Source organism: Akanthomyces muscarius (assembly GCF_028009165.1).
Source record: "Akanthomyces muscarius strain Ve6 chromosome Unknown contig_18, whole genome shotgun sequence".
Taxonomy (NCBI): domain Eukaryota; kingdom Fungi; phylum Ascomycota; class Sordariomycetes; order Hypocreales; family Cordycipitaceae; genus Akanthomyces; species Akanthomyces muscarius.
In genome coordinates this window covers 1,511,391-1,538,830 of record NW_026611618.1, presented here as the reverse complement: position 1 = coordinate 1,538,830, position 27,440 = coordinate 1,511,391, and the positions used below count along the sequence as shown (strand labels likewise).

Genomic DNA, 27,440 nt, shown 5'->3' with positions numbered 1-27,440 from the left:
TCCGCCGCCGCCGCCGAGGAGCAGCCACAGCGCTAACTGTTAGCGGCATTGAGCCCGTATTTGCATCGCTTGGTGGGCGTTCAGGGCCGGCCGGCCAGCGGCATCAGCACACTGGAGCCGCCTATAACGTTAGGTAGTTACTCGGTACTGAGGCCAAGGGTCAAAGGTAGGTGGCCCGCGGTCTCGTTCTGTCCTACTGGCCCTGGTACTGCGGCACTCCTTCTCGATCCTTACGTCACGAGACCTTGCAGCCTTGGTTACTGCGCTTGGCTTGGCTCTCCCATGGCTGCCGTCTGAAAGCCAACCTTCAACACAAAGCGCTGTGCGATTGCCGCTGTCCATCGCACAGCTTTTTACGCGCACGATGGCGGACTATAACCCCGAGTTGGATGCCAAGCTTCGGGATCTCGAGCACGAGCTCGACGTAAGTGATGCCTCGCCTCGTCTCGTATGCCAATTGGACATTTGCTGAAATGCAGCTTTACAGGAAGGCGATATTACAGAGAAAGGGTAAGACTTCCCAAGCGGCTCACGATTGAAGGGAGCCATCCGTCGTGTCTAACCCCTCTCTAGCTACCAGAAGCGACGAGCTCTGCTCCTCTCCCAGTACGGCCCTCCGCCTGTCCCGCCGCCGCAGTCAGGCCTCCGAATTCATTCCGTCGACAACTCTTCGCACCCCGTCAACGATGGTCACCGGGTAGCTGCTATGGCTGCCATGGGGGGTGGTTCTGCACCGCGCCCCGGCAGCAGCTCCTACTCTCACCAGCAGTCCGACGATCCTGGATTTTCTCCAAGCTCCTGGGCCCCGACGCCCGATCACAACCCGACGACATTGCGCCCCGGCGTGCCGATCCCAGAAAACCGCCCGCCCGGGCCGACGCATCGCGACTCATTGTTTGTTCTGGGCCCTGGAAACACACTGGGCGCATCCCGAAGCGGAACCATGGTGTCTGGCGACTATGCCTTCAACCCCGATCAGCAGGGCTCCTACCCTCATTCGCAGGCACCCCCTCCAGACAGCAGAACCCACACATTGCTTGATTCTCAGGGCTACTTCTCCGATTTTGCTGGCGAGCAACATTACGACCAGCCCCAGCAGGCCGACTATGGTGGTCCCCAAAATCGTTATTCGTCTGGCGAAGCATTCTCGCCCACGGCTGCCATGGCCCCGCCTATGCTTACCGCCAACGATCTTCCGCCACCCGAGGCGCTCGCATATCAGTTGCCGTTGGAGCCTCGCGAGGTTCCTTTCAGCATAATGGACCCCCACGATCCGAACCTGGCTATGTCGAGGTTCGACAACCTTGCTTCAGTGCTAAGACACCGCGGGCGAACAATCGCAAAGACGCCGGCATTCTGGGTTCTCGACAGCAAAGGCAAGGAGACCGCCTCCATCACATGGGACAAGTTTGCCTCTCGAGCCGAAAAGGTGGCCCAAGTAATCCGCGACAAAAGCTCACTGTATCGCGGTGACCGAGTCGCTCTGGTCTACCGAGACTCCGAAGTAATCGACTTTGCCATTGCTCTCATGGGCTGCTTCATCGCAGGCGTCGTCTCAGTTCCCATCAATGACTTGCAAGACTACCAGCGTCTCAACTACATTCTCACCTCAACACAGGCTCATCTCGCACTGACCACGGATAACAACCTGAAGGCTTTCCAGCGGGATATCACGGGGCAAAAGCTTACTTGGCCCCGTGGCGTTGAGTGGTGGAAAACGAACGAATTTGGAAGCTATCATCCCAAGAAAAAGGAAGAGATGCCTGGACTTAATGTTCCCGATCTCGCATATATCGAGTTTTCGCGAGCGCCCACCGGTGATCTCAGAGGCGTCGTGCTCAGCCACCGCACCATCATGCACCAAATGGCTACTCTCAGTGCTGTCATTGCCAATATGCCTGGAAATACACCGGGGGACACATTTAATACGTCGCTCAGAGATAAGAACGGACGGCTCATGGGTAATCGCTCGCGCAGCGAATCAATTCTTTCCTACCTGGATCCTCGGCAAGGAATCGGCATGATTCTTGGCGTCTTGCTTACAGTGTATGGCGGCCACACTACAATCTGGTTTGACAATAAGGCCGTCGACGTGCCTGGTCTATACGCGCACTTAATCACCAAATACAGGGCAACAGTCATGGTTGCCGACTATCCAGGCCTGAAGCGTGCCGCATACAACTACCAACAGGATCCTATGACGACAAGAAACTACAAAAAGGGCACCGAGCCCAATTTCCAAACCGTCAAACTGTGCTTGATCGACACCCTGACAGTTGATAGCGAGTTCCATGAGGTTCTGGCAGATAGATGGCTGCGACCGCTGCGCAACCCCAGAGCGCGCGACGTCGTGTCACCCATGCTATGTCTCCCAGAACATGGTGGCATGGTGATCAGCCTGCGAGACTGGCTTGGTGGTGAGGAGCGGATGGGCGTTCCACTGAAGGTGAAATCGGCAGAATCCGAAGAAGACGTGGACTCCGACACTAGCAGCGAAAAAGAAGAAGTCAAGCCTGCTACTTCCAACGGATTTGGCAGTTTGCTTGGCGGAGGGACCACCACGACCAAAGATCCACAAGATTCTCAGACGGAGATGAATGAAGTGCTTCTCGACCGCGAAGCACTCAAGACAAACGAAGTGGTTGTGATTGCTTATGGAGCAGAAGCTCGGAAGAAAGGCTCCAACGACCCGGGTATGGTTCGCGTCGGAGCGTTTGGGTTTCCTATTCCAGATGCCACCTTGTCTATCGTTGACCCTGAAACCGGCTTACTTGCATCTCCACACTCGGTCGGCGAAATTTGGGTGGACTCGCCTTCATTGTCTGGCGGCTTTTGGGCTCAGCCCAAGAACACTGAGATCATCTTCCATGCCCGACCTTACAAGTTCGACCCAGGTGAGGCCACGCCTACCGCTGTGGATCCCGAATTCCTTCGCACTGGTCTTCTAGGGACTGTCATCGAAGGTAAAATCTTCATCCTCGGCCTGTACGAAGACCGTATTCGACAAAAGGTTGAATGGGTAGAGCATGGAACTGAGCTGGCTGAGTATCGCTACTTTTTTGTACAGCATATGGTTGTCAGTATTGTTAAGAATGTCCCCAAAACATACGACTGCTCTGCTTTTGACGTCTTTGTCAACGACGAGCACTTGCCTGTGGTGGTTCTGGAAACTGCTGCGGCATCGACGGCGCCCCTTACCTCGGGTGGCCCTCCCCGGCAGCCGGACATGGCTCTCCTGGACTCGCTTGCCGAACGCTGCATGGAGGTGCTGATGCAGGAGCACCATCTCCGATTATACTGCGTCATGATCACAGCACCCAACTCATTGCCTCGAGTAATGAAGAATGGCAGACGCGAAATTGGCAACATGCTGTGTCGTCGCGAGTTTGATCTTGGTAACCTCCCCTGCGTACACATCAAATTCGGCGTGGAACATGCTGTTCTCAACCTCCCAATCGGCGTCGACCCAATCGGTGGCATTTGGTCCGAAATATCCTCAGTGTCCCGTGAGAATGTGCTCAGGACTTCTGAGAAGCAGTATTCTGGCATTGATCGACGCGAAGTCGTGATGGATGATAGAACGTCTACGCCGTTGAATAATTTTGCCTGCATCACAGATCTCATTCAGTGGCGTGTCGCTCGCCAGCCGGAGGAGCTAGCATACTGCACCATCGACGGAAGAGGCCGTGAAGGCAAGGGCATTACTTGGCGCAAGTTTGACTCTAAAGTTGCTGCTGTGGCCATGTATCTGAAAAACAAAGCCAAGGTTCAGCCGGGAGATCACCTAATCCTCATGTACACTCACTCTGAGGAGTTTGTATTTGCAGTACACGCGTGCATCAGCCTTGGCGCCATCATTATCCCCATGGCTCCTCTTGACCAAAACCGCTTGAACGAGGATGTCCCCGCTTTCCTCCACATTGTTGCCGATTACCGAGTCAAGGCTGTTCTAGTCAACAATGATGTCGATCATCTCATTAAACTCAAGCCAGTCTCCAGTCACATTAAGCAGTCGGCGCAGATCCTCAAGATTTCGATCCCAAGTCACTACAACACATCGAAACCGCCAAAACAGAACAATGGTCTCCGAGATCTGGGTCTGACTATCGATCCTGCCTGGATCCGACCTGGTCATCCTGTCATTATTTGGACATACTGGACCCCGGATCAGCGCAGGATTGCTGTCCAGCTTGGTCACGACACAATAATGGGCATGTGCAAGGTCCAGAAAGAGACTTGCCAGATGACGAGTACCAGACCGGTACTTGGTTGTGTCCGCAGCACGACTGGCCTTGGCTTCCTTCACTCATGCTTGATGGGTATCTATATCGGTACACCGACATATCTGCTATCCCCCGTTGAGTTCGCACAGAATCCAATGTCGCTGTTTGTCACTTTAGCCAGGTATAAGATAAAAGATACCTACGCCACTGCGCAAATGCTCGACCACGCCATGGCCACGATGCAAGCCAAGGCATTTACTTTGCACGAACTGAAGAACATGATGATCTCATCTGACAGTCGTCCTCGTGTTGACATCTTCCGAAAGGTCCGCCTGCACTTCGCCCAGGCTGGCCTGGACCACACAGCCATCAATACGGTATACTCTCATGTCCTCAACCCAATGATTGCATCTCGATCATATATGTGTATTGAACCGATTGAGCTTTGCCTAGATACAAAAGCTCTCCGAAGAGGACTCATCATGCCTGTTGATCCCGAATCAGATCCGAAGGCTCTCGTGGTTCAAGACTCTGGAATGGTGCCAGTCTCGACTCAGATTGCCATTGTCAACCCCGAGCTAAGAGCACACTGCTTAGATGGTGAATACGGCGAGATTTGGGTCGACTCGGAGGCGTGCGTCAAATCGTTCTACGGTTCTAAAGATATCTTCGACGCGGAACGATTTGCTGGTCGCACAATCGACGGTGACCCTGCTGTACAATACGTGCGCACTGGCGATTTGGGCTTTCTGCACAATGTCAGCAGACCTATTGGGCCCGGTGGCGCACTAGTTGATATGCAGGTGCTTTTTGTCTTGGGTGGAATAGGTGAGACGTTCGAAATCAATGGGCTCAGTCACTTCCCCATGGATATCGAGTCTTCGGTAGAAAAGTGCCATCGCAATATTATACCCAATGGCTGGTAAGTTGTGCTCGAGTCTATCTATTGAGCGATGCTAATTTCCGAAGTGCTGTTTTCCAAGCTGGAGGTCTTAATGTTGTCCTCGTCGAAGTCAATCGGAAGGCTTACTTGGCTTCCATTGTGCCTGTTATTGTCAATGCGATCCTCAGCGAGCATCAGATTATTGTCGATATTGTCGCTTTTGTTAGCAAGGGCGACTTCCCGCGGTCGCGACTCGGTGAGAAGCAGCGTGGCAAGATTCTTGCTGGGTGGGTAACCCGCAAACTACGGACCATGGCCCAGTTCGCCATCCGGGACGTTGATCTGGCCGCCATGGGTGATGGCGCGGTTCCCGATGAAAGCAGAAATTCGACCGGAAGCGTGCGCAGCTCCGCAATATTGGCAGCTGGGGCATCGAGCCTCCGCAATGTCGAGACAGCCCCTCGAATTCCTGAGCACGAGGAGTATGATGGCCGATACAATACAATGTCCACCATGCCGCCTCCGAGACATAGCATAATTCCGGATGATCAGACAACTCCGACAGGCTATCCTCCCAGAGGGGCAATGGCCGCACCCGATGACTTTCAGCAAGCCGATAGGTCAAATACTGGTGTTAGTGACTACGGGTTTACGAGCAACGAGGATGCAACCTTTATCTCGGAGCTTGATTCCACACCAGCTGTGCGCCGTGACGAGAGCCAGGGTGCTCCGCAGATACGACTGCCCGGAGTTGATGGCCGTGAGAGCATGGATTTGTTCAAGGGGCATACAGACCAATACGAAGACGAGGAAGCAGGGTGGACGGCCGATGCAATCATGCACATGAATCTTGCCAGCGATATGGACGCTCGACGAGGCGAGGCGAGGTGAGCGTGTGCTGACACATGCATTGTTGAGTGGCAGCGTGTCTTCACCCAGATGAAGGGATTGTTTGAAAACAGAATCGAAAAAGGAGGGATCGCTGGCAAAACTCAGTCTTATGGGACACTGCTATGAACATAGACCACGATATAATTATTTTGGCGTAGTTACTTATTCGGCTGCTTTCTGTTTTTGCCAAGAAGTTTTTGTTTTCTTGTGTTGTAGATTGGCCTTGATTATTTGTGCTTTATTGTATATATCTTTATACCAGTAGTCGCTTCAGACAACAAAAATCGAAACCTGATAAATGAAATTGGTATCTGACAAATTTTAAAGTATACGTGTACGTGAAACGTTTCCGAGTATTCCAAGCGCCTAAACTCCGGCCAAATGTGTGCTTCCAACTGTAATGACTCCTACTGTTTAGCCCATCGAAATGCATCCTTTTACATCTGCTCCTCTTCTGCATCTCTCATCTCACCCCCTCCTCCAAAGACTCGGCAAGCTTCGCTACCGTGGAACGACAGGCGTCGAGTCTAGCTCGTAGCGTTGCGTCTGCGCCTCGTGGGCTATTTGCGACGAGGACCGCGCCGCGGTGGCGGGCAGTTCCTGCAGCAGGTGAAAGGCCGCGCTGTGGGGGCTGGCGGCCGCGTCCGCGTCGGGCAGCTCGCTCGGTAGCTGATGGAACTTCTTCTCGCTGCCAATCGGCGGCAGGGATCTGCTTGTGCTGGCGAGGTTCTGTGCCTTGCGACGACGCCAGAGGAACAACGCGGCAACAGCCAGCGCAATGACGGCCAGGCCGACGCCAATGCCGATTCCAGCTTGCCCGCCTGTCGACAGGCCGCTGGTACTATCCGGGCCGCTGGTTGCCGAAGCTGTCGCCTCTGAATCTGCTGTCGTTGAGGCCGTCGTTGCTGTCGCTCCGGCACTGGCAGGATCCTACGACGTTTCCAAAGAGAGTCAGCCTACATCATTCTCCCTCCCAGTGTTCTGCTGACGTACAATGGTCTGAATGGTCGAATACTCAATTGCGTTGACGGCCTGCGCGCTCGTCATGTACCAGTGCTGCGAGGGCTCGCCCTTGTCGCCGTCCGCGTCGATGCTGCTGTTCATGAACGGCGGGTTGCCGCTGTGGACGTCGAGCCAGAGGCCGGTCCCGTTGGCGGCGTTGATGAAGCGCAGGCCGTCGCGCGCCATGTCGCCGCTGCCCCCCCACTGGTCAATCTGCCAGACCTGCGCGTCGTCGGCGCCGTTGGCGGGCGCCATGCACAGGCCCGTCTGGCCGTCGGCGGGCTCGGTCTCGTTGCGGCAGGCGGAGAGCTGCTTGGCGGCGCCGTCGAGGGAGTTGCGCACGACGTAGAGCGCCGGGGAGGCGGAGGCGGAGGAGTTGAGGGCTTGGAACTGCCAGTAGTAAGGGGGTTTGGTAATTGGCTGTTTTGCAAAGATTAGTTCAATGGGAAGCGAGTTTGGCAAGGTTCGTAACGAGAAAGAAAACGCACAAAGACTTTGAGCCCGCCGGTCGACTTGTCTACCTGCAGCATGGATCCGAACTTTCGGCCGGCCCTGTCGACGCGGCCTTCGGTGACGTGGTACCATACATTGCTGTCGATGCTCGTCGCCGGCTTGATTGGAGATTTGGTGAACAACATTGGGAGAAGGCGAAGAAGAAAAAGAGAGACTACCACTTGGCCGCTTTTTTCCCGGGTTGCGAAAGGTACAGAGAGAAGAGCAACTGACGAGCCTAGTAACCGACAATCCTGGCTGCAAGAGTTGTAGATATCTGGCGCGGGAATACTCGGTAGAAGGCGGAAACGGAGGGAAACAGATTGGAGAGGGGGGTTAGTTTCATGGCCATCCCGGGGGGTAGATCACGCCAAAACTTCTAAACCCATGTAAAACCAGGTTGTCGTGGTGGAGATGTGGTGACAGCCAGCAACGAACTAGTTTAATTAGAAACACGCAGCACGCCAACTTTTTCTCTTCGAAACACCCCTGTAGAAAGGCCCGGACTAGTTCGCTGAGCCCGGTTTTTCAATTGCTTACCAGTAGGTTGACACTCTGCTTTCTCATTAGCTGTTTACGCGCTCGGCGAATGTTTTGTCCTCGATCGGGCCCCGTCGTTTTTATGTTTGGTACAATCCCATCTCCAGCCTGGAAAGAGCAGCACTACCGCTGCAAAAGGCTTCCGCGTACAGAGGGCATCTAGCCGAGGCTTTTGAGGGCCAGCTGACTATGGCATTAATGAATTGTACGTTTCTTGCGGCCAGGTCATGATCTACGGTTGACCAAGGCCAGACTTTTGCTGTGGGAAACTGCACAGTCGATCCGCCGTTAATAACGTGGCTTTTGATATAGTTTGTTCCTGCATACGGAGTACAATGGACAGCGTTTCTTTTTATTAATTAACCATGAATAAAACAACAAGTGGACACGGGCTCCATCAGGGCGCCCGCCGTGCCCGGCTCCGCTGGAGAAAAAAATCAGCCCTGTTCCGCTAACTTAATCTGACACTTCCCCCCTGACGAGCCAGCGCATTTACAAGCGCGAAAGTGCAACTAACTAGCAGTACATTGTGAACACGACACTCCGTCTCTTTGTACGAGGCTTGGTTGTTGTTCATGAGCCTGCTCATCATGAGCGTGACAAGCTGCGCCCGTCTGGCTGTCCACCAGTACTTCTACAAACAGGCTCTATCGGGGTATGTCACAGATAATTACTCGATTTAGATTTAGTTGCGCAAGAGGCTCAATTGTCTTATATGAGTGTGTCTTCACCATTGTGTCGATCCCGCTCGGTGAAGCAGTAGTTCGAGCTAGGAAAACTTGAGTAAAAGAACAACTGGCGCGGCTCTGCAGCCAGAGCAGCCTTTTCGGTTCCTGCTCTGCTGGCCAAAGCCACCATCACTCGCTGACACGGATGAACCCCCACAATGTACCATCAGACTTGACTGCTTCGATTCCGGCACCGTCACAGCGCGCCGACAGCGGGCTTAACGACCACCAGAACGGGCTCTGGATGTAGTACCCGTTCTGATTTTTGGTCAGCACAAAATGTTCCCATCCCTTTTGTTCAGTAACTTGGGCAGCAAAGTTCCACCAAAGGTCATGACCAAGAAAGCTGTCTTCTGCGAGGTTACGGAACCCTATAAAGTTGTCGGTCTGGGTACAGAGCCACTGCCACCGCTCAGGAATGGCTTGCTTGTCATCATACTCAGTGATGTCGTCAAGGATCAGATGACCCCCTGGATGGCAGGCCAAGACTCGGGCGAAGGTTTTGTCGACGATGATGACGGTGTCGCCAGGCGTAGGGTCGTGCGTATGATTGGTTCTTACGGCCCTTGCCAACTCGAGCCATATTCTGGTGGATACATCTCCTTCAAGTTCGGTGGCGGGCGTGAACGCGCCGTTTGGCGTCAAGCTCGCCGTGTTAAATGATTCGGCGCTTGATTCGGCGCCATCAGCGTGCGTGAATAGGGTCATGCTTCAGCCGAGAACAGTCCAGGGTGAAAATGTGCCAGATTGATTTTATCACCTTTGAGGTACCAATGTGGGGATAGAATGAGGAAAGAGCGGCGTCGTTAAAAGTGCGGGGTAATATTAGGCACCCACTTATAGGCTATTCTCTACTATAAAAAGTACTAATAATATCTTTAAAAATAATATAATTATAAGATAAATAAATTAAATAAATAAAGAAATAAATAAATGAGTTATTTTATAAAAAGAATATTAAAAGGATTTATTTTTAAAATTAAAATTTAAAAAATTTCTACTTTTAATTTCAAGTTAACAAATTTTTTTTCTAAAAAAAATCATAAATGATTTAATATTTATATTTATTAACTAATTCTGCGCACTTATCGAGATCTGCTCTAATATCCCCGCCACCCTCTTAAACGTGCTTCTTACAGTGGCAGGCCTCATAGCGCCATGACTGGAGAGGACGCTGAAGCTTCCGCTAAGTTCGCTCCAAAGCACATCTCTCTGTCTCGCCGACAGCAAATTCCCGTCGCCACCAGCACGCGCGACACTAATGCCTAGAATTCGCTCGATATTCTCCAGAAGATGTACCGCCACGTCAGAGAACAGCATGCCTTGTATGCAAGGCAACGCCAGGGGCAAGCCTCCAGAAGAAAGGTTTGGGATGGGGCTGATGGGGTCGGTGGCTATTCGCTCAATGCGGGCCGTCAGATGCTTGAGAATCACCTCGTAGAGACAGATCAACTGAGTGAAGATGCTCGTTATTGTCAACGCTAGAGGTGCGGACAGTGATGGCTCTGGAGCGTCCGAACAGCTGGATGGAGGGGACCTAGGCGCAGAGCAGTCATTTTCATGGAAAAGCGAAGGCAATGGCGGCGAAAGCTCCGGAAAGGTTGTGTGCATCATCAAAGCGCGACGATGGCTAGGAGTCGGCCGATTGTTTTGCAATTGTGCCAAGATCTGCAAGAACTCCTGTGATGCCCTCAGCATAAACTCCGCTCCCGTAGCATTGTCAATATACAATGGGCCGGCTTGGTAAAGAAAACTATCGAGATTCAGAGCCGATTTATGCATCTCGACCGCCGCCATACGGGTGTGCAACTCAATGTTGAGCTTGGATAGCTTGACTAGGCTATCCGCGGTCACATCGACCTTTCCTGTTATGCAGCCCTGTTTTGAAGACGCCCGAAGTTCGACCGTGGCGAAGTTGGAGTGCTCGAGGTTAGAAGGAGAGTTGATAGGGGTATCAAGTGCATAAGAATGGATGATGTCGAAGCTGGAGTTTGATTCGGCGAGCATCGGATTAAGGTCGTTCATTATGCCCCAAGGAAGTAAAGCCTGACCGTCAAGGTCAATCGTCATGGGTGGCCACGCTGTTGCTGCAATCAAGGGGTTGTTCGCGGCCATATCGAGGACTGATTCTCTGATATTTGCCGTGGAAATAACATTTGTCCAGTCCGGCGGGCTGTCTTCCTCTGAGAACGAACAAGCCTCGCGTGATGCTTCGATGAACTGCAACCTGTTTTGCTCTCTGGCGGTAGGTGTCGTGCAGGCAGTGTCTGGGGAACTTTTTGACGGTTGTTTAGGACGCTTATTGCCAGAATCAGGCGCTCGCCTTGGCCGTCCAATTTTATTTTGAGACCCGGTAATACATTCAACACCAAGCATTGTGCATTGCGCGCAGCGGACGTCATCAACATGCAGACGGCGACATCTTGACTTGCGTTTTCTGCATATTTCACATGAGACTCGTATCTGCGACGGATGGGCCTCTCCAGCGCCCATGACGATGTTCACGAAGCCCAATAAGCCAGTCTGAACGTTTATCGTGAGAAACAACTGGATCCGATATTGGACGGTTCGGGGTAGTGTAGAGTATTGCGCTGCAGTGCGGATCGCACGGCTGAAGTGAGAGAGGAAGGCACGGCGCCACGTCAAAAGCTGAGGATGGCTATATTGTCGAGACTTTACGTGTTTGGAGGGTCTCACGATGCAGAAATTTGCAAGTTATGACTTGAGCGATACCGGCCGTACGAATTGATGATGCTTGCGTAAAGAGTAGCGCTTGCCGAGGCCGATAAGTGCTTGGGTTGCCCCGTCCGCCGCCATTACTAAGCATTATGGCTACAACGTGAAAGATCGGCGGCCCTTAACATTACTCAGTACATTCGCGCCGGGTCGCGGATTTAGAATGCCGCGCCCTACTGACTTGCTTTCCCGCGCCTCCCTTCGGTGTGGTCAATAATTAAATTTCAGTAGCTTTGTTGATACAGATAGTTGCGTAATAATATGAGTGGTGATAGCCTAAATCCTGCTGTATTGAAGAATTGACTGACTATGAAGGAAGAAGAAGCTATCGAGGCCCTGATAGGCAGCCACCACATAAGGTGCTTGCAACAAGCTTATTCACCTGAATATAGGGCCTCTTATACCACACAGTCCACTGCTATAGCCTCCTAGATATCGCTTACACCTTATCTATTAGAAAAAGGATCACCTTCTATCTTAGCTACTACTATTATTTTATCCTAGTCTTCTTCTGCCTTATCTTAAATTAAACATAATATTATTTCTTCTTTTATCTAGTGGAGAGGAAGCGATCCGTGACCAGTACATATGTATGGGCCACCCCCGTGCCGTTTTAATGGCGGTGGCCCTGTCAATCCTTGAGCTACTGGGAGGTATCCGAGCTGGATAAGGGCCCGAGCCCCGAGTGTTGCGAAGGTGCCTCCGTACACTGCGCGGGACTCCTTTTGGTGGCATGCACACCTTTTTCGTGGGCAACACGACAGACCCTACTGCTACCAACTTACATTTGTGTCTTCGGGAGCGCGCGTACGTTGATCCTCGGTCTTGTTGCGGCTCTTGCGCGTCGTTCTTGCATCGGCTAGATGCTAGATGCCGACCTCGACCTCGGCAATTGTTTGTAGCCGCAGTGTTAGTCTTGAAAAAAAGTACTTGGATGTCCTCTGCGATGGTCATGGACCGATTCGTTGTCGTATTAGACGGTTTTCACACGGTGCACGCATCAACAATCGCAGGGTATGAGTGTCTAGGTCATCGGATTTGTCATCATGCCCTGCTTCCGCATCGCAGATGGTATTGGCAGTGAATAATGTCATGAACAGCACGGCAGGGAAGCACAACTGAATGATTAGCTTGAAACTCCTACCATGAGTGTTGAAGACTGAGTTTGGCGAGCGCAGCGATCTCCTCCTGATAGCCACAGGCGGGTGCCTACATGGCAGTCGCTAGTCAGCACGGCCCGGAGAAACCTCCGTCATGAAAGCCGCTCTGATGAATGATACCAGTATCCGTAGTATCATCCGCAATGAAAGTATCGAGCCACACCGAACTTGGTGCTAGATGCGCCCAACCAATCGATCGGTATGATGACAGGCTTCCTCCCCAATCAGCTCTTCTGCCTGCGTTTATTAGTGAAATATGTAGTCCTATAATCGAGGTGGGGCTACGCCAAAACCCTCCGCGGAGGGTTTTGACAAGTACGAGGATCCTCGTGCCATACTCCCTCGAGTGTCCTTGAAACTGACCCCATGGACATCTGCCCCCTCGCCAATCCCATACAGCCTCGGAGAATGCAAATTTTATTCTGAGAGGTCAAGGGTCTGTACAACCAACCCAAGCAGCCCTCCGCTCGCACCTACCACAACTAGGCACGTGGTGGACAGTCTGATCTGAACGGCACAACTACCGGGAAGCCCCTTCCAAGGTTTCCCGTTTTAATCTGGATCGGTATATTTCAATAGTCACTGCCAAAATGCACCGGCGCATCATCACTTTGAATATACCCAACTCAATCCGGAGCAGGCATTTGCTCCAGACCGCCATGCAACCCTGTGCAGTTCAATGTTTGTGGAACTCCCGACGCTATCGAGTCTCTGGTGCCATGGACCACTGAATGTCGTTGTCTCAGAAATCAATTTAGTGTGTCATGATACGGCAGTCTGGAATGCTCGTACAAAATTTCAAGATTTGCCTCTATTGCGGGCCAAATGTGTGTCTCTCGAGTTTAGCTACAACCGAGCTAACAAACCTAGACTGCGTCCTCATCTGCAAATCAGATCGCCCCAACACTATCCGGCCTATCCAATAGGAAATCACTTTAGATTCAAGAATCTTTGTCAAGGTAGGGACCATATGGAATGGGCTTATTCTTAGACACCCACATCTTCTCTTCGCTAGACCCTGGAGAAGGGAGCTTCATTCCTTGCATGCGCAGTAAACTAAGGTCGCCTTCCTCACCGGTGAGTTCGAGCTGCCAGCCCTTGTCGATAGTGAAGGGTTTTAATATAGCAGTAACTTTGTCTAGAAACCTGTCCTTCGCCTCACTTTCGCCTGGTGGGAATTGCCGTGCAATATGAGTAAATCTAATATGAATGAATGTCGGCTCGCTTTCAGACGACTACTCCGACCATCAGCAATGGTGCAGTCGAGTTGTTAATCAGACTAACCTGGGGCTGGCATCCTCGGTAGATATTTCCTCGCGGCATGGGCAAAAAGAAAATTCCAACGTAGAACTCTGGAAGTGGAACAGCAGTGTAAATTTGCGTTATTGCGCTGGAGAGGCGCTGTTTGTCAACGTCATTCTGAAGGACGTCGTCCGGATGATAAATTGTCCAGTAAGGCATGCTTGATGTCGAAATGGTTACTCCTATTTGCGAGGTGGAAAACTTCGTTCCAATTTATAGTTCCCGCACAGTCAGGCAACATACACGCGGATCGTAGATCATAACTGAAGTCTCTTTGATGACGCCATGACTGAGCGTGGCCAGCACGTTGTGTCATCACTCACGAACAGGCACTGTGCTATACTACTGCATCACCGATGGTCAGGTTAGCGTTAGCTTGTTCGAGATCTGTATGTCTGGAAGCGTTTGACATTTGCCCGCCATTAAAATGTAAGTGACACAGAATCAATACTACGCTTCTCGGGTTCGGCAGCTACACCCTTTCCCTGTTTGCCTGCTAGAACTTCGAAACCCAGTCTGCTCTCTCCCCGCCGTACATCTGATTCTCCAGGACTGAGCTCTGGATTTGTTCTGATATCCCCGTTTGGATAATCCTGCTCCTCTTCCACGACGAAATGCATCGTGCTACTCCAACCAGATCGGTCTCGACCCTTCCTGCCATGTGCTGACACCATCTGCCCCGCCACACTGAGAATATGCTCCGGGCCAGACGATATAGCTGGCACAAAAGACACGTCGATAGCCATCTGCGACAACCGCGGGCGTTAAGCGCCCGTGGAAGAGCCAGTACTAGATAGGACCATCTACTAGGCAGTCGTCAGATTTTGCCCCTGCGAACCGTGCCCTGCACTTGATGTCAGGCGAAAGTTTTCAACATGTAGTAGGGTGTCTTCTGACGCTACCGATCACTGGCTCAGCACCAGGTTCCCGGGAGAATACCCTTCGACCTTACCCGCACATGCTGGGATAGAAAACTTTCCCATTATACTACATACTCATTTCGCACTGCCGACGGCGATGCCGCCGGTCAGGCGCTAAACCTTCTGACCGAGGCTGTGAAATCGTCCAAGTCAATTTGCCTTTGCCCACACCCGGCGAACACGAGATGCATGCGAGAAATTGTACAATCCGGGTGAAATATTGTTAGCGCGATGCTTATCCAATGCGAGGTAGAAAAAGACCTCTGGCGACTTTCCTATCCATGCGATAATCCTAGGAAATGAAGTCACTGAATGTACACTTTTGCTTCCTGCAATCCTGGCACGCTTGATTTTTAGATCTACCTTAGGTCACACTAAATCTTACAAAGTAATACGCCAACACAATTTCAGTAGTTATTTTAGATCTCCAACTAAATCCTCCGCGGAGGGTTTTTCGAAATGATGGGCGCTAGTCTCCGGCGCGAATTGATTGGTCAATATTTTGGGTCATGGATGGGTCAGGGGAAAGTTGGGTAATCTTTCCGATCATGGTTAACTACGGAGTACTTGGGCTTGCTTGCTAGACGCGAAACAACGACCGGTATTATGGAGGCTTGTACCCTCTGGCTCTGGAAGCTGAGCCAGCTCCGCAATCAGGGTAATACTATACTCCGTAAGAGACCGGACGCTTCGCTTTGAGTGACCGAAGTTGTAGCCACAGTGCAATTGCGTCAACTAATTATCCACTACGCCGTTGCGTATGCTTTGAAGCTGAAAGATTGCGCTAGCCAGGCGAGGTCTGCTCCCTCTTTCCGACCCCAGAAGCATTTATGCTGCTTTTGTAATCGCAAGTTATGGAAGAGCCCGGAAACAGCCGTGTTTGTCAACAATGATGCTTTTAGTAATCGCCTTTTTTGCACAGGCATCCTACGTTCAGTTAAACTGAACCGCCCCTTGTATATAACTCTGCAAACCTCTGGGATTTCGACCAAAACTGTACTCTCTTCTCCACATTCTACTATATTCCAGTCCCGGAGAATAGCTTTTCAGTCAGTATGACCGCCAGTCACCCAAACGGCAACGATGATTCCGTCACCGCGGACGAAGGACTGCCCACCGCAGACATTGGGAATGGGGTGGAGAAAGTAACCTCTTCCGGCAACAAGACGACATGGCACATGGCACCCGAGCTGCGAGCAATGCGAGACCGAGATGAAGAAGGCGGAGGCAAGCCCAGGAAGCTCGGTGTGAGCTGGCAAGACCTTACTGTCAAAGGAGTCGGTAGCAACGCGACGTTTAACGAGAACGTCGTCTCCCAATTCAATGTCTTCCACAAGGGGAGCAAGGGTGGCCCAATGAAGACCATCATCGACAATTCTCATGGATGTGTCAGACCTGGAGAGATGTTGCTCGTTCTTGGACGCCCTGGATCAGGCTGCACAACGTTGCTGAGTGTACTAGCCAACAAACGACTCGGCTACGAAGAAGTTACAGGAGACGTCAGTTTCGGCAACATGTCCGCCCTAGAAACCGAAGAATATCGTGGCCAGATCATCATGAATACTGAGGAAGAAATCTTCTTCCCAACACTGACTGTCGAGGCAACCATCGACTTCGCCGCGCGCATGAAGGTCCCCTTCCACAGGCCGCCTGGGATCAAAACACAAGAGGAGTACGCCCAATACTACAAGGATTTCCTCTTGCGATCAGTTGGCATCTCCCACACTGCCCATACAAAGGTCGGGGACGCCCTTACCAGGGGCGTCTCCGGAGGAGAGAGGAAGCGGGTGTCAATTCTTGAATGCCTGACCACTCGTGCAAGTGTCTTCTGCTGGGATAACTCGACGAGAGGTCTCGACGCCAGCACAGCTCTTGAGTGGATCAAAGCCATCAGGGTCATGACCGATGTTCTCGGTCTCACTACTATTGTGACACTATACCAGGCGGGCAACGCTATCTACGAGCATTTTGACAAGGTGCTCGTCCTCGACGAGGGTAAGCAGATCTTCTATGGCCCTCAGAAAGATGCCGTACCTTTCATGGAAGACCTTGGTTTCGTTCGGGACTCTGGCTCCAACCGAGGAGATTTCCTGACAGGCGTAACAATTCCTACCGAGCGCGTTATTGCCCCAGGATATGAGAAGACGTTCCCCCGCACAGCCGATGCAGTCCTTGCTGCATACAACCAGTCAGCTATCAAGCAGAAGATGCTAGACGAGTGTCGAAGCTATCCAGAAAGTATGGCAGCTGCGGAGAACACGGCCATGTTCAAAAAGATGGTCGCTCGTGAGAAGCACTGGGGCGTGCCCAAAGGCTCGCCTGTCACTGCCAACCTTGTCACTCAAGTCAAGACTGCCGTCACCAGGCAGTATCAGATCATATGGGGTGACAAGTCGACGCTGTTCATGAAGCAAGGTGCAACAGTCATACAGGCTCTCCTCGGCGGCTCTCTCTTTTATTCTGCTCCCGCCAACTCTGCCGGTCTCTTTCTCAAGGGCGGCGCCCTGTTCTTCTCCATTCTATACAACGCTCTTATCGCTCTGTCAGAAGTCACAGACTCATTCACTGGCAGACCCATTCTAGCCAAGCACCGCTCCTTTGCCTTGTATAACCCAGCAGCTATATGCATCGCCCAAGTTATCGCAGATTTCCCCATTCTGTTATTCCAAGTAACACACTTTGGCCTCGTTCTGTACTTCATGGTGGGTCTGAAAACTACCGCTGCCGCCTTCTTCACGTACTTGGCGACCAACTTCATTACCGCCATGACCATGACCGCATTCTTCCGACTCATCGGCGCCGCATTCCCCACCTTTGACGCCGCGACAAAGGTCTCAGGTCTTTCAATTGTCGCTTTGTTTGTCTACATGGGCTACATGATTATCAAACCCATGATGCATCCATGGTTTGTTTGGATCTACTGGATCAACCCTATGGCCTACGGATTTGAAGCTCTTCTCGGGAACGAATTCCATGGCCAGGAAATTCCCTGTGTTGGTCCGTACATCATTCCGAACGGACCTGGATATACCGGTGGAACTGGTGGGCAGTCATGTGCTGGTGTTGGTGGCGCGTTAACCGGTGCCACGAGCCTCACAGGCGACGAGTATCTCGCACACATGTCCTTCAGCCACAACCATGTTTGGCGCAACTTCGGCATCAACTGCGCATGGTGGGTGCTATTTGTTGCGCTCACAATCTTTTTCACCTCCCGGTGGAAGCAAGCGGGAGAAGGCAGCCGCAAGCTTCTTATTCCTCGGGAACAACATCAAAAGTCGAAGCACCTGTTGCTAGCCAAAGACGAAGAGATGCGATCTGCTGGGAAGCCCCCAGCCGTTTCTGGATCTGACGCATCAAACAGAAGCCTCAACAAAGATCTCATGCGCAATCGAAGCATCTTCACCTGGAAAGACTTGACGTACATCGTCAAGACCGCCGACGGTGACCGCGTCCTTCTCGATAACGTACAGGGTTATGTCAAACCTGGCATGCTCGGGGCTCTTATGGGGTCCTCTGGTGCCGGCAAGACAACCCTTCTTGACGTCCTTGCACAACGAAAAACCGAAGGAACCATTCACGGATCCGTCCTAGTCGATGGCCGTCCTGTTCCTATCTCATTTCAACGCTCTACCGGTTATGTCGAACAGCTGGATGTCCATGAGCCTCTTGCAACCGTCCGTGAGGCTCTCGAGTTCTCGGCCCTCTTGCGCCAGTCACGCGATACACCTACTCAAGAAAAGCTGCTATATGTTGACACCATTGTGGACCTATTGGAGCTGCATGACCTCGAGCATACGCTCGTAGGCCGCCCAGGTACTGGTCTCTCAATTGAGCAACGCAAGCGTCTCACTATTGCCGTCGAACTGGTAGCAAAGCCGAGCATCCTGATATTCCTCGATGAACCGACATCCGGACTTGATGGTCAGGCCGCCTACAACACTGTGCGCTTTCTTCGAAAACTTGCAGAAGCCGGACAAGCCATCTTGGTGACCATCCACCAACCGTCAGCTCAACTATTCGCGCAATTCGATACGCTCTTACTGCTCGCCAACGGGGGAAAGACTGTTTACTTTGGTGATATCGGTCAGAATGCAAATACAGTCAAGGAATATTTTGGTCGTCACGGAGCTCCCTGCCCGCCTGAAGCAAATCCTGCTGAGCACATGATCGATGTAGTATCCGGGAACGGAGGTTCGTCTCAGGATCAAGACTGGAATCAAATCTGGTTGCGATCGCCGGAACACAACCGGCTCTCCAAGGAATTGGACCATATTGTTGCAGAAGCTGCCGCTCTACCTTCAGCAGTCAACGATGATGCAAACGAGTTTGCAGCTTCCATGTGGACGCAGATCAAACTGGTAACGCATCGCATGAACGTCTCGCTCTTTCGAAACACTGAATACCTCGATAACAAATTTGCCATGCACATCAGTCTGGCGCTGCTGAACGGCTTTACCTATTGGATGATTGGAGACAGCCTTACAGACCTTCAGCAGAACCTGTTTACAGTCTTCAACTTTATTTTTGTTGCGCCGGGTGTGATTTCCCAGCTCCAGCCGCTCTTCATTGACCGTCGTGACATCTATGAGGCGCGCGAGAAGAAGAGCAAGATGTATCACTGGGCACCCTTTGTCGCCGGCCTCATTATATCAGAGTTCCCTTACTTACTTGCGTGTGCGCTGCTATATTACATCTGTTGGTACTTTACTTGCGGCCTTCCTACCGCCGCAGCGCACGCAGGCAGCGTTTTCTTCGTCGTGGTAATTATTCACACACCCCAGCCCTCTCCTTACCAATCCCGCGGCACTGCTGACAGTCTTTAGGTGATGTACGAGTGCCTATACACTGGAATTGGACAGATGATCGCCGCGTATACCCCCAACGCCGTCTTTGCGTCTCTCGTCAACCCTCTGGTCATCACAACTCTCGTTTCATTCTGCGGCGTCATGATACCGTATAGCCAAATTGTACCGTTCTGGAGATACTGGTAAGAATTCTTTTGGCTTTTACATCCAAAACCTTGCTTTGAACAGCCTCTAACGGTGGCTTCTCCTAGGATATACTACATCGACCCTTTCAACTACCTCATGAGTTCTCTGCTTGTTTTCACTACCTGGGACAAGCTTGTTCACTGCAGGCCCGAAGAACTTGCTATATTCGACCCAGCTCCTGATCAAACCTGCGGCGAATATCTTGCCAACTACCAGGACGGTATAGGGGCAACTACAAATCTCCTTAACCCAAATGCCACTGCTGCTTGCCGTGTTTGTCAATACACCGAGGGTGCGGATTACCTCAAGACGCTGAACCTCAAAGCAGAATATTATGGATGGAGAAACGCGGGCATTGTTGTTGTCTTTGTAATCGGTATATATGGGCTTGTGTTCCTCATGATGAAACTTAGGACGAAGGCTACAAAGAAGGCCGGGTCCTAGATCATGGTGATCGGAGTAGAAAAATGTTAGCATTCTTATTACTACTGATCTTTGTTAGTACTCATTCATCATAGAATCTAGCCAGGTTCACCGATTTCCCCCACCGAATACGGCGGTCGGAAGTTTGCTGCGGTGCTGCTCTGAAGCGTCTCTTCCAGTCATTGGGCTGACGAAGTAGACTAAAGGACGGACAATAACGGACTTTTTATCAATGAAGTAAGCTGCCTACGATACTAGATTGAGCCCAGCATGTGATATAGTAAGTAATATAGTTTAAAGGTTACTAAAATAAGAATAGATTTTTTTTAAGAAAAAAGAATAATTAGTCTTTTATAAACCAATATTCTTTAACTAGTTAAAAGATGCGTCCCGCTGCGCTTTTCCGAGGACGGAGGACGAGCCACCACTTACAACCATAATATCTTTGAGAGAATATCTTGCCTCCCGTTCTTATTTAAAAATAGAAGATGATATGTTGAATATATTAAAATACTTAATAGCGTATCTTAGAAGCTTAGAAGACTCAATCATCTATGATCAATTTTGAAGCCGCATTCTTAGACATGGGAGGCAAAATATTTATACAAATCACAATATAGCTCCTCAAGTCTTTACTAGTGTATTGTCGTCGTCGTACTCGATGAACCGCCCGTCTCGCAACCGTGAATTGCATATCGACTGGAAGATGTTGAACCGTGCGATAGCCTTTAGACCGCAGTCAAATGTTGGCAATTGAGCTCGGACTCATTAAGATTTTCAGTCACCAAATAGCCCATTGATGTCAATCCTTCCAATTGAGGCTTCATTATTAGATCGAGCTTCGTCTCGCTGCTCTTTAGCTCTCGGGTTCCCCACATCTTCCATTTCTGACGTAAATAGATATCTCTGCAAAATAAACATTAATGTTGGGGAGACCGGGCGCAAACTTATGCAAGTTTAGCCACGCCACGACTTCTGATTCGCCAGTCTACAGATTGCTTGAGGTATTATTATTCGGGCTCTTACTGATATGATAGCAGTCATCTGTCAAAATAAATTCGCCCCCAGGATCCGATGGTGTGCAAACGGTCACGTACATTATCTGGCAATACACTACCGCCCACAACGCATTATGCAAGTATAGGCGCGCGGGCAGGTCTGACACCCATTTTATTTCCTCATTCATTTCACGGTCGATGAAATTTTCCACGCTATCGAGCCATACGTCAATGGGCCTAGAAAAACCTTTGTGTTGAATAAATGCCGATAACTCGTCCTTATCCTCAGCCGTGTACGTGTCGAGTGTATAGTTGGCGGTCGCGCTCGTAAAAAGTTGGCCCGCGCTACTTCATGACCAAGAGAAACTTTCGAATTAAGTTCTTTTGGTTTCGGGTTAACAAGAGACCTTCGTGATGTTCGCCAAACGCTTTCTGCACTTATGAAAGAGGCCACTAGCATCCTATTCAAGTCGATTTTGCTCGATTCGACGCTATTCTTCGCAGGATCGAGTACCATCATCATGCTTATTATTCTGGCCAAACACGCGCCTTCCCGCCTTCTCCTGTACGTTTGCACTCTCAGCAGACAAGTCAGCATGATTGACCACGTATTCGTTGCTGCCCAATCCAGTTTTTCGCCGACTTGACGGAACGCACATTGACACACATGAGTCGCCCGCCCGAGCAACGCCTAGGCTGTCTTGTTGGCGCGACGCGCAAAAAGTGCAAGTTAATTATTCGCAGAAGAGCGCGGAACGCCTCTGGATTCCAATGCTGAAAGACATGTACGTGTAATATTTCCGCATGTATTTCCTACTAATGCTTATTCCCTCTGCTTATAAGCTAAAACCAGTGTTTATAAGACTTGACCCGCCCGCGAACCATCTTGAAGCTAATGTTGGAATCCGCAACGGTCTCTGAGCGATGCGCAACAATTAAGACTGTGCACCCGCGAAAGTAGTCTCGGATCATCTCGCGCACAATCTGGTCGCGCCAGGCGTCCACGCCACCTGTGGCTTCATCCACTAAAACCAGCTTGCCACCGTACACGCGGCGGTGGACGGCAGCTCGCGCAATGCAGAGCAGCTGCCTTTCTCCGTACGAGAAGCCGGCGTCGCTGACGAGAGTTTCGAGCTCTTTCTTGTCCTCCAGCATGGGCCAAAGACGCAGGTGCACCAGCGTTTCGCGGAGAATGAACTCCCTTCTCCGCTTCTCCGCTTCAGTCGCGTCCGCTGTCTTGGGCACCACCCCAGCCCAGTCTTTCTCGAACGGAAGTAAGTTGTCCCTGATTGTGCCTTCAAACTCGACCGAGTCTTGAGTGATGGTGATGATTCGCGACCGAAGTTGATCACGTGGCGCTTGGCGAATATCAACACCATCGATGACGATGTTGCCTTCATACTCTAGCAAGCCGAGCAGGCTCATCAGTAGCGATGATTTGCCGCCGCCTGTGCGGCCCATGATGCCTACTTTCTGCCCAGGTTCGACGGAGAGCGTTATGTTGTGAATAACGGCGGCGTTCTGCTCCTCCCGTCTATCGCACAAATAGCCGGCGGATACATTCGTCATCTCCACACGGCCATGAGCAGGCCAGTTCTCAGGCAATGGCGTTGTGCCGTTGTCAGACTCTACTGGTGTGCTTTCTAAGAAGTCGCTCACGTGCTCGACAGACCCAAGAGCCGTCTCCAACGACGTCCATGCGGTCAGTGTCCTATTCAGGCTTGTGCTTAAAATCATGAGGATCTGGAAAGCAAGCCCAGAGGAGCTTTCAGTAGCAGAACCAGAGATGCACAAGGTAATGGCAGAGAGAGCTGCAGCTAAGTTGGACGACACAAGGTCAAGGGAAAGCGCCAGCAGCTGTTGCGTGCAGAGCAAAAGATAAAACGGCGTCTGCGACTTATCGACCAGGTCAAAGTTGTGTTGCATTATGAAATCCTGCCAGCCAAACCCTCGAATGTAATCAATGCCATCACCAGTTTCCCGAAACAGCGTGACAAGTTGTTCGCGGTATTCAATTTCCCGCACATGCAACTCTCGCGAGGCGTCTATATACTTGCGCTGTATTGCAAAGATGAGCACAACGAAGAGAGGAAGCAGTGCCGCCATGTAATCCGCGCCAAACAGCACGATTGCGATATGGAATAGCGTTGTAATGATCAGGTATATATTGTTGTATACACCTTTGGACACCTGCCTCGTAATCAGGCCCATATCCACGCTGTATCGATTCAATACGGAGCCGGAACTGTTTGCGCTTAAAAAGCCGAGAGTCGAGTGTACGACAGCGTCGGTGAGTGTGTCATGTAAGCCGATGGAGGCACGCGGTGACAGCTTCAGCCCCATGATAACCAAGCATGGGCCGCCAAGCAAGCCGGCGGTGGCTGAGAGAAAGGCGTAGCCGAAGATGTGCATTTTTTCGGTCGGCGATGTATCGACCCACCACCGCATGTAGATTGCAGGAAAACCTTCCGCAAGAGACATAATCAACATAAGCAGAAACCAGTCCTGAAGCCTGCGGCGCCCAATCACGTCAATGCAGAGCTTGTACAACCGCGGCTTCGGTCTTTGTCTAGTCGTGAGACGCTGCACTGCACCTTGCGGTTGCTCCTCGTCAAGCTCCGGTGCCAGCTCCGGTGATATTGTCCGACAGTTGCGCTCCCGCGGCGCCTCGGGCTCGGATTCAGATTCGGACCCGTCGTCACCAGCGCCGTCGTGGTACAGCAGACGTATGACGCATGCAAGCTGGGGATCGTCCAGGTCAGTGCCGGACCGGTGTTCGATTTTGCCATACGCGTCAATGAGCAAAACGCTATCCGCAACATCAAAGCATTCGGGCAGGTAGCCAGTCAGCACGACGGTGCTGTTCAAACGCCGAAGCAGTCCATTCTCCTTTCCACAGAGGCCAAACAGGATCGCGAGAGCAGTCAATCTGTCTACCGCGCTCAGAACATCATCGAGCAGGATTATAGATGCCTTGACGTATATGGCTCTTGCTAAGCACAGTCGCTGACGCTGACCTCCGCTTAGCTTCATACCCCCGCTACCAATTCGATGCTGTTCGCCATCTCTGAATTGGTCAATATCTTCGTCCAGCATACAGACAGTCACGACCGTGCGAAACCAAGGTGCATCATATGCCGACGCGCCAATTATGAACTGTAGAACTGTCATGTCTGGCAGCCATAGTAGTTGGCCGCAAACAGCAATGGACACGTCATCCACATATAGGACTCCGCCCGATATTTCAGCTTCACCTATGATGCCATTGAGGAGTGTAGTCTTTCCTAAGCCGGTAGGCCCAAATATCGTGGTGACCGAACTAGGAGCGATGGCCACGTTTACATTGCTCAGCAATGGCGTGTCCATGCCGACCGGGGCGATGTTCACGTTATCAAAATATATGACGCGGGTCAGATCCTGCTGAACAGATCTCGTCGATAGAGCTTGAGTGCCTTCCTCCGTCGGCCAATATCGAGTGACATCTCGCGGCCGCGGGCTCAAGAGTACTCTCGGGTCGTGTGCTTCTTCCAGGGACAGGTATTCCTGTATTCTTCGGAAGCTGCTAAGCAAGGCCACAGTTGACGGCCCTGATTTTAAAAGCCCGGAGAGTGGATCCTGAACCCGCGAGATGAGGCCTAAAGCTGGGAAGACGAGCTCCGCGGTGATCCCGGGGCTGAAAATGCGCCAGAAGAGCGCGCCAGCAATAACAATAGCGGGTGTGATCATGTCCACAAATCCAGCACTAGAGATGAAAGCCGCACAAATTTTCCAATAGTCCCATGATGATTCTATCTCGGTGATCCAAAGATGTCGAAGGAAGTCCCCAGCTTTAGGCGCGAGACCGAGCATCTTGATTGTGGGGAGTTGGGCCAGCATGCGTGCTGTTCTCGCCACTCGCGACTCGATGTTTTGATTCCATTTACGTAAGGCAGGCGTGAGGTAAATGCCATACACGTACCCTAGTATTGACGCCAAAATGAGGGGGAGAAATATGATAAACGCGGCCTGTCGCACGACGCCCACCAGGAGATACATGCCCAGGCACGTGTCAACAACAAAAACTGGAGTATCGACGAAGTTCGCGAATCCATCAGATACGTTGTCAATCTCACTGCTGATAAGTGCAACAGCTGTATGCTTCTTGGCCTCTAATAATCTGAGCTTTTGTGACTTGGCCAAGATTTGAGAGATCAAAGCGGCTCGGATTTTCATAACCAGTCGAGACTTAAGATGCGCCGCAGCTGCCCTGCAAAACGCTGCACCATTATAGACGAAGAATATGGCTCCCACTAGACGCAGGCTGAGTGGCTCGCTGGCTTCTTGACGGTGGGAAAGTATCATGCAGCGGATGAGCCACGGCTGTGTAAAGATGAATGCGGTGACGCCAAAGCGCGGAATAGCCGCGGCGAGCACAGCCGTCTTCCAAGTCATGAGACAGTCGATGAGAAGCGAGCTTCCCCCTTTCTGTCGGCTACTCTTGGAGCGTTGCCAAAGCGCAGCAAATGACGAAGCGGGTGCGAATTCAGGACCAAGGCTGCCAGATCGGTCAATAGATAGAACCGTACAGAACCAAGCCTGCAGGGTCTGGCTGATGGGGGAGAGAGCCCTGCCACAAAAGCTGCCCAGTGTTCTGTGGCTGTAAGACTGAGACCAAGAGCCAATGATCAACTCGGGCTCTACAAATTCCTGGATGCAGAGTAGGGCAAGGCGGAGCGAAGCTGAAGCGGCTGCCAGCTGGCTGAGCGCACTCTGACCCCGGAAGAAGTATAGTTGCGCCTTGCCGACGTCCTTGAAAAGGCCAATGGCAATGTCCAAGCTCAGGAATGCCGATGCTGGAACGCCGCGACGATGCTCTAGATGGACCGCTGTCGCGATGCCGGCAGCAGACGCAATGTCCGATGCGACAGTAAGGGCCGTTATGTGGTGTCTGTGCTGAGAAAACGAGCAACGAAGCACAAGACTCGAAACTTCCAAGCAGAGTAACGAGGCGGCCAGAACCTGCGATCGGCATGTTAGTAACAAGCACGCAAAGTCCGGCACAGTGACACGACGTACCAATTTCAGCCAGACCCATGCATTGCGGCGGATGTGCGGCACCGCGGGATTGCGGACATGACGATGATAATAATGCACTAAGGGTATAAGAACTGCCCACGAACAAGCCGATAAGAGCGAGTAAGAGCCATCTTCAAGCTCCGGATTTGAAGACACAAGACTTCCAGACGACCATCCTTGGTCGTCTGCCAAAGTAGAGGTCATTCTGGGTGAAGGGGGAGAGTGGGGGGGCCTCTCACGGCAAGCTACGGGCTTACCTTGCGAGAGAGGGAGGGAGAGAGAGAGGTCTCGTCGTCCCGGTATGGAGAGACAGGAACCGAGCTCTCATTAAGAGCAGGAGGAAGATGGCAATGAGCGAAAAAGAGACTGATCGAAACAAGGACAGAAACGGCGAGGAGAGGGAGGGGGAATGGAGAAGCGCGGTAGCGAGGGGGTGCTGAGAGGAAACACCCAATATTACTTATAATAAGCTCGGCGGTTGCAAGGTTGCTTCTACCCAGGTAGGTGGCGCTAGTGGTCAGCTTGCAGCCGGAAAAGAGGCGAATTGCATCAGCCGAAGAGGGTTGTCAAGAGCCTTGTTGCATCGAACGGCGGGGGCCGGAGGATCAAACCGTCTATACCTGGAGTCCGGTTATTGCATACTACGCCCCCCCCCCCCCCAAAAAAAGCTCGAATGCACGATTGTCTCGGCATATGTGGCCAGCTCGGGCGTGCATGGCGGGCTTCTCTTTTTTTTTGCCCGAATATCGGCACATGTAATAAGCAGCCTCCTACCAGTAATAAAACGGCCATCACCACTCCAAGGCGTGTGGATGTACTTGGGCCCGCCCATCTATGCACGGCAACATGGCTACCCAAATCGCAGCCCAGCAAGTGGGTGATTAGAAGCAGTAGTATTTCCAATCTCTTATAGTTATTTTCCATTTTTCTTGAATTCTTTCATTTCTATAGCAGCCAGCCAGCTACCGGTGTCCTTTTTTTGTGCTGGCCCGCTACGCCCAGTTACTGTTTTTTTGTTTTTCATCTGTCAAAAACACCTACTCGCTGTAGCCGTACTTGCTGGGCAAATAGCGCAATCAGTCTGGGTTCATTGGTG

General features: G+C 51.5%; 8 protein-coding genes across 8 annotated transcripts; 3 read left to right on the top strand and 5 right to left on the bottom strand.

Moving 5' to 3' along the window:
- Positions 1-364: 364 nt before the first annotated feature.
- LMH87_008974 (uncharacterized protein) lies at positions 365-5,997 on the top strand (the record flags this gene model as incomplete). The annotated part of the gene is made up of 4 exons (XM_056202232.1): positions 365-424; positions 488-510; positions 574-5,145; positions 5,193-5,997. 4 exons carry the CDS (start codon positions 365-367, stop codon positions 5,995-5,997), a joined length of 5,460 nt encoding a protein of 1,819 aa, XP_056056815.1.
- A 501-nt stretch (positions 5,998-6,498) lies between these two features.
- On the bottom strand, positions 6,499-7,637 carry LMH87_008973 (uncharacterized protein; the record flags this gene model as incomplete). The annotated part of the gene is made up of 3 exons (XM_056202231.1): positions 6,499-6,927; positions 6,991-7,419; positions 7,488-7,637. The coding sequence occupies 3 exons, from the start codon at positions 7,635-7,637 to the stop codon at positions 6,499-6,501; spliced, it is 1,008 nt and encodes a 335-aa protein (XP_056056814.1).
- A 1,483-nt stretch (positions 7,638-9,120) lies between these two features.
- Positions 9,121-9,467, bottom strand: LMH87_008972 (uncharacterized protein; the record flags this gene model as incomplete). Its single annotated transcript, XM_056202230.1, has 2 exons — positions 9,121-9,130; positions 9,199-9,467. 2 exons carry the CDS (start codon positions 9,465-9,467, stop codon positions 9,121-9,123), a joined length of 279 nt encoding a protein of 92 aa, XP_056056813.1.
- Positions 9,468-10,389: 922 nt separating this feature from the next.
- LMH87_008971 (uncharacterized protein) lies at positions 10,390-10,874 on the bottom strand (the record flags this gene model as incomplete). The annotated part of the gene is made up of 2 exons (XM_056202228.1): positions 10,390-10,439; positions 10,559-10,874. 2 exons carry the CDS (start codon positions 10,872-10,874, stop codon positions 10,390-10,392), a joined length of 366 nt encoding a protein of 121 aa, XP_056056812.1.
- Positions 10,875-13,334: 2,460 nt separating this feature from the next.
- Positions 13,335-13,581, top strand: LMH87_008970 (uncharacterized protein; the record flags this gene model as incomplete). The annotated part of the gene is made up of 2 exons (XM_056202227.1): positions 13,335-13,482; positions 13,526-13,581. The coding sequence occupies 2 exons, from the start codon at positions 13,335-13,337 to the stop codon at positions 13,579-13,581; spliced, it is 204 nt and encodes a 67-aa protein (XP_056056811.1).
- A 15-nt stretch (positions 13,582-13,596) lies between these two features.
- On the bottom strand, positions 13,597-14,116 carry LMH87_008969 (uncharacterized protein; the record flags this gene model as incomplete). The annotated part of the gene is made up of 2 exons (XM_056202226.1): positions 13,597-13,890; positions 13,940-14,116. The coding sequence occupies 2 exons, from the start codon at positions 14,114-14,116 to the stop codon at positions 13,597-13,599; spliced, it is 471 nt and encodes a 156-aa protein (XP_056056810.1).
- Positions 14,117-15,932: 1,816 nt separating this feature from the next.
- LMH87_008968 (uncharacterized protein) lies at positions 15,933-20,312 on the top strand (the record flags this gene model as incomplete). Its single annotated transcript, XM_056202225.1, has 3 exons — positions 15,933-19,637; positions 19,701-19,864; positions 19,934-20,312. 3 exons carry the CDS (start codon positions 15,933-15,935, stop codon positions 20,310-20,312), a joined length of 4,248 nt encoding a protein of 1,415 aa, XP_056056809.1.
- Positions 20,313-22,132: 1,820 nt separating this feature from the next.
- On the bottom strand, positions 22,133-26,548 carry LMH87_008967 (uncharacterized protein; the record flags this gene model as incomplete). The annotated part of the gene is made up of 2 exons (XM_056202224.1): positions 22,133-26,287; positions 26,345-26,548. 2 exons carry the CDS (start codon positions 26,546-26,548, stop codon positions 22,133-22,135), a joined length of 4,359 nt encoding a protein of 1,452 aa, XP_056056808.1.
- Positions 26,549-27,440: the final 892 nt, after the last annotated feature.